At 50.5% G+C, this 6,537-nt stretch overlaps 1 protein-coding gene across 1 annotated transcript; it reads right to left on the bottom strand.

Annotated features, from left to right (window-relative positions):
- Positions 1–381: 381 nt before the first annotated feature.
- Positions 382–1,957, bottom strand: LOC123100394 (coniferyl alcohol acyltransferase-like). Its single transcript, XM_044522331.1, has one exon. The coding sequence runs from the start codon at positions 1,898–1,900 to the stop codon at positions 446–448; it is 1,455 nt and encodes a 484-aa protein (XP_044378266.1). The 5' UTR covers positions 1,901–1,957; the 3' UTR covers positions 382–445.
- Between the last annotated feature and the right edge of the window lie 4,580 nt (positions 1,958–6,537).

Raw genomic sequence — 6,537 nt, forward strand, 5'->3', positions numbered from 1 at the left:
ATATTTCTCCTTTCATGCAGCCAAATAGAAAAGATACGTCGATGAAATTATAACAACAAATGGTTTTATTGCGAACCAACTTGTGGTTGGATGGTTAGGAGGAAAGTGGTATCCCCAGCCCTCCGGGTTTAAGTCCTGGTGCTCGCATTTATTCTAGAATTTTCTGTGTGCTCGTTCAGTGGAAAGAGATGTTCCCGTTGATTACGAGGCACATTTGGTGACTTTGCCAACCTCAAAATGACATTGCCGGCTTAGTCTCTCGAACGTGCTCATAGAGGTAGGGTGTGCGTGTGTTTATAGAGATAAGTGTATGCGTGTATATATGAGCGCTTGCATCTGTACCGTGTTATAAAAACAAATGGTATTATTAATCCTATTTATATGTCAAAATAATTCCAAAATGCGTGTGGGTCTTGTAATGCTGGAAAGTAGGTAGTACGAGAACTCAAAGACGAGGTCTGAGCCCATGTCCACGGGTGAGACCAAGGAACTCTGCTGTGAGAGGCTTGAAGATGCGCTGCTCGTCTGACTCGAGCACCGCCGCGAGACGCGGCCATATGAAGGCGCTGACGATCCACGTCCCGGGATCTGCTGGCTTGGGGGTGATGCAGATCAGGCCCATGCACAGCCTGCCGAGGTTCTGGTGCACCGGCATGGCCAAGGCGGCCTCGCCGAAACCGAAGTCAGTGTCGTTCGGGAAGGAGGACCACATGGTCTGGGCCAGCGTGGGGCTGCCGAGCCCGATGGCGGGCGTCTCGACGAAGTTCGTGGGCTTGTGCACCTCCATCCAATCCACCATCTGCTGGTACAGCTCGTCGTAGTCCGCCGGCGTGAGCGTGACGGCCTCACGCACCATGGCCGCCACGCCCGCCAGAGGCTTGCTCAACACCGTGGCCGCGGCCGCAGCCGCCACCACGTAGGACGTGACGTTGCCGGCGTAGTTGCGCAGCGAGGACCGGAGCTCGGGCGACGAGAACCGCCGCCGCCCGTCCACCCACCACAGCAGGCGGCAGCGCTTCTCGTCCTCGCCCAGCAGCTTCGACGTGGCCACGATCCCCGCGAGGACCTTCCACAGGTACGCGGACACGGCCTGCACGCGCGTCGCACGCTGGCGGCCCTCGGCGCTCGCCTCCCCACGCAGCCGGGCGATGTCGCGCTCGTCGACGTAGTAGAGGCGCTCGATGAAGCTCTCCTCGGCTGTCAGCGCGTTCACCTCCTGCTCGTGCTCCCACCGCGTGTACATGGCTGCAACCGAGGCGCCGTACGTCGGCGGGTCGCGGGGGCGGCTGAACTGCCTGAGCACCGAGCGGTCATGGTTGGGGCCTCCGCCGGAGATAGTCCCGGTCCGGACCAGCTCGGTCCACATCCTCACGAGCATGACGCCGACGTTCCCGTCGCCGACCAGGTTATTGGCGGCCCAGACCACGGCGAAGCCGCCGCAGGCGAAGGACAGCAGCTGCACCGACAGGACCATGTCCTGGGCGTACGGCACGTGGATCCTCTTCAGGGACTCCCCCGATAGGCTCCAGTCCAGGGCCGACAGCTCCACGCCGGCATGTGCCACGATGAGCTCCGCTCCTTGATTGTAGCAGTGGAGCTCGGGGATGCCAGAGCTGGGGTCGACCACGATGCGGCCAGCCATAGGGAAGAAGTAGTTGAGGTATGCCGGCATGTGGGCCTCGAAGGCGGCGACAACGGCGTCGAAGTCGCCGGCGCCGGTGGGGGGCTTGGGGTAGACGCATGTCAGGGCGCACTGTTCGGTGTTGGCGTAGAGATCGAGGTGGGAGACGGCGAGCACGTGTGGCCGGATGGAGGGGTCGGAGGCCCTGACCAGGCGCCGACTCACCACCCGGATGGGCAAGCCGCAGCCTGCAGCAGCCCGCCGAGCAGGCAACGCCATTGATTACCTCCTTGATTCGCGAGGTAGCTAGCGACTGCTGCTCACTCCTGCCCTGTAGTACTACGTATCTGGCTTCAGCTGATGGAGAAAGCGTGCATGGGTGAGTATATATGTGTGCTGGAAACGGGCACGACACGATACGTGTTGTGTGATCTTCCTTCAGTTCGATATTTCAAGATCGCGTACGTACGCACTCGGTGCGGCAGGTGTTGCTCCGTTCTGGCGATGACGGACGACGATCTCGACGGCACTCTCCGGCCTCGGTGTGTGTCTAGTTTTTGTGACACATTGCCTTGAATGTGTCCCACTCCCGTGTGATTTTAGGGCACGTGGTCATTATCCTTTGGGGCTGTTGCCCCTCGCACGTTTTTTTTTTTGAGAGAGTGAGGTTTCTGATTGTTCATATCAAAGACAGGTACAAAGCACACTCACGCAGGATCTACCTAGAAGATGTCCCGACACAACAGCACACATGACCCTAGAAAGAAAACAAATTACAACCAGGTCCTCGGAAGCCTGCACACTGAACTCGCAATCGTATGTCGCCGAACTCCGCCGCCGCCGAAGCAATCGCCGAAGAACGAAACAGCGACCCCCAGAAGCGCCATCACGCTTAAGCTTTACGAGCCGGTGAACTTCCCCGCCGCGAATGCACGTCGGCTGGGGATCTTCCCCGCGCCTCTGAAAATCCCAAAACCACCACCTCCATCCGACGCCATCAGGGATGAGCGCTAGAAGTCTAGAACCAGCCACCATCAACCACAAGCCCTGCATTGGAAGCCGCTACCACCCCCAGAACGCCGATGCCACCGCACCGGCCACCAAGCTCCTATACACAGACCTCTACTGCTCCTCGAAAGCGCCGGAGCCAATGCCCTCAAAGCGGGGCAGGAGCGGGAGGACCAAAAGCCCAAACGCAGCTACCGCCGCCACACCAACTGCGCCAAGGAATAGAACCACCCTACTAGCTCCTCGACGCAGCCAGCCATGCAGCCGTCGAGACGGAGAAGTAGCCGAGGTATAAAAAGGCCGAACGCCACCCCCAACTCCGCTGGAGGAACGACACCAAAAGCCACGAAAACCTAGACTACTAGGACCTCTGTACACATACAAGCACAGATCCAGGGTCCCCCACACCTCCCGAGGCCTGGCCTGCCGTTGGACGCGAGGAGGACCGAAGGGTCTGTCTGGCCGGTAGAGTCGCACGAAGTGGAAGCTTCGCCCTAGTCGTGGGTTCGGGATAAGGATGACCCAGGGTTCGATGGATGGGGGAGGCATGCTAGGTCAGCTGGTAGGGGGCCTTTGGGGTCCTGCCCTTCGCACGTTATTGGGTACTGATCTGATTTTATGCCTCCTTTCGGAAATTCATGGGATTATTGTCGATAGCTCAAAATATATTAGTACATAAACATGAATAAGGATGTCTTCTTCTATTATGGTGACACATGATTCAGACGAGTTCATAGGTTCACTATAAGGGTATGTTTGGTTCAGAACGAAGTGTCATAGAATGTTATGGTTCCACTCCATTGCAATGGAATGGTTCCATCTCTGTGTTTGGTATAATAATGAAGTGGAATGGAACGGTTACGTCTAAATGTTTGGTTTGTGGAATGGAATGGAATGAAAAAGTTTCAAATTGGTGTTTGCTTTTTTTTGCAATATATGCAACATTGATAGTATGTTTAGAAGCATTTTATTTAAATTCCAAAATAACATTTTATTTATCTGTTCATCATCACTAATTTGTAATTTGCTTCACAACATTCCAGATAAATGACATAGTAGTCTATATATACGCAATCATATATATTTAGTGACAAAATGTAAGAGGCAAGAACAAGCATGTACAAATTAATATCAAAATTTGTCACGAATCTCAACAAAATAGGCTAGAACAATTGCAAAAGGCTGCCGCCTGAGCACTGGAAGCCGGCCACCACGCTCTCATATATGGTGCCACCTGAGCACCGGAAGCCGGCCACCGCGCTCTCATATATGGTGCCACCTGAGCACTGGATGGAAGCGCCCCTCTTCCCAGCCTTGGCCACACACCTGCCGGTGCCTGACACATTTTCAACATATCTATTAACTTAGTTTTGGTGCACCATTCATGTCATGTTTACAACAATTTTATATGATTTTTATGGACTAACCTATTAACTTAGTGCTCAGTGTCAGTTCCTTTTTTTTGCCTATTTCCATGTTTCGCAAAAAAACCATACCAGACAAAGTCCAAACGCGATAAAAATTTACGGTGATCCTTCTTCGAATATAAGGGACCCCCGAAGCTTCGAGGAAGGACTAGAAGACCCACGAGGACAGCACAAGGTCACACGGCGCGCCCTCCCCCTAGGAAGAGCCATGCGAGCTTGTGGGCCCCTCGGGACTCCTTTTGGCGTGATTCCAACGCTGAAAATTCCTATAAATTGCGTCTTGCTCTTTGAGGTTTCATTGTTATCCGACTGAATATTTTGGATTTGAGATCACTTGATGTATATCTTGCATGTGGATACCCGTGGTGACAATTGGGTATTTTATTGAGTCACTTGATATATGTTTTGGTAATCAACTTGCAAATTCCAGTGATGACGTTAGGGTAATCTATGCACAGAGGTTGATACACGTTTTTATCCTACTTTCTCCTGTAGGAACTTTGAAGTGATTTTTTATCGCATGTTGAGGGATGGTTATATGATTTAATTATGTTGGCACTATTGAGAGATTGCACTAGTGAAAGTATGAACTTTATGTTGGAATTCCGCCCTCAGGGTTGATCACATCAAATCACACGATGAACACACGCATACAAAACTGATAGCCAAGGGTCCGTATCGTGCCCTTTGTTTTCCTCTTTATTTTTATTTTCTGATTTTCTCTAGCTATAGTACAAAACCTCACGCACCAGGGTGTGTGTATATACACAACCCCAGCCTCCAACTTGTGCTACTCCGACTCAAACACAATCCGTGCACAGCACATAGAAGCTAGCACAAGGAAACTCCAAATCAACTCAACCTGCGCTTTCCTGTTCACCAACACACACGTATACTACTTCAAAATGGGAACGGGCCGGGTCGGCCCGCTGGGTCGCCGACCCGACCCAAAAATTAGAGGCCGATGGGTCACATGGGTCGGCCCTCAAATTTTTCTGGGTCAGTAGAGCCGGCACCAAGTGACCCGTTGGGTCAGCGGGATCGGCCCACCTCGTGGTCTCTATTCTCACGACAGCTATGTCCCAATCATCGCCCTCGCCGATCTCTGCCGTGCCGGTGGTGCTGCCTCCCGCTCATCGTCCCAGTCACGTCCAGCTCATTATCCAGCTCACCGTTAGCCCGTCCTCCGTGCGCCGTCCAGCTCTCTAGTGTAAATTTAAGACTAGGTAGAGCGTCAGTCTGATGTCAACTAGTAGTACTAGCGGCATCCGATGGCTAGACACAATTCACCCGCATGGATGCATCTCTGTACAATGCCTGGAAACAAACACACGAGCTTACTATGGTCTAGGTAATGTATGCATGTACAATGAACAGATGCAGCAGCTAGACCACTTGAATCTCCGTATAATTTTTTTCTTCTATTCCTAGATTACTACTCTATTAGGATTTTAGCTATCAGCATATCAAAAAAAAAGAACAGCACACGTCACTAATAATTGGGTCGACCCGAAATACCCATCGGGCCAATAAGGCCACTACCACGATATGGATCGGCCCGTGGCCTCTTATGTTGGCCCTGAGGCCACCAGGTCCGGGTCCAAGGCCAGGGCCGGGTCGACCCATTCCCATCTTGAATACTACTAGAGACACAAACACTTACCACGAGTAAACACCGGCAAGCCTGATTGCTATAAGATTAATCCTAACCGGACTCGATCAACTAGTACTCCTATTTGACTCACACGTGGGCTACAAGCCAGGACATAAGTAGCACACTTCTAGCTGAACTCAAATTTGTTTAGATTAAGCTAACACTCTAGGCCTTATTTCTAACTATTAAAATACCATTTGTGTTCACTTTTATCATTTGCCATCTTACTATTTTTATTATTTTAGATTACAAAAACCTATATCTACTAACCATATTACACTTGTATCATCATCTCTTCGATGAACTAGTGCATCTATACAATTTACCATTGTATTGGTGTGTTAGGGACACAAGAGATTTCTTGCACTTGATTGCAGAGTTGTTTGAGAGAGACTATTTTTATTGTACACCTCTCACGGATTGATTAACCTTAAGTCATCCACTTGAGGGAAATTTGCTGATGTCCTATAAAACTCTGCGCTTGAAGGCCCAACAGAGTCTACAAGAATAAAACTGCGTAGTAGACATCAAGATATTTCTGACGCTGTTGCCGGGTGGTGAGTGCTTGAAGGTATATTCTTAAGATCTTGCAATTGAATTTTTTGGTTTCTTGTTTATCACTAGTTTGGCTTATAAAAAAAGTATAAAAAAATGGAAGTGAAGTTGCATCGAATTTTTATCTCTATAAAGTCTTTCTTAAAAATATGAATTCCGATAATTGTGACGAAGTGGTAAAAAGGAGAATTTAACACAATGTCTAGAGTGAGTTCCTTTAATGATAAGCATGATTCAATAAGCAACAGAAGGAGCGAGCAAGTGCTATTTGG

This window comes from Triticum aestivum, chromosome 4D, assembly GCF_018294505.1.
Source record: "Triticum aestivum cultivar Chinese Spring chromosome 4D, IWGSC CS RefSeq v2.1, whole genome shotgun sequence".
Taxonomy (NCBI): Eukaryota; Viridiplantae; Streptophyta; class Magnoliopsida; order Poales; family Poaceae; genus Triticum; species Triticum aestivum.

What these genes read in the sequence shown, in the direction of transcription:
- LOC123100394 (XM_044522331.1), bottom strand. Translation starts at nt 1,900, where the DNA reads ATGGCGTTGCCTGCTCGGCGGGCTGCTGCAGGCTGCGGCTTGCCCATC.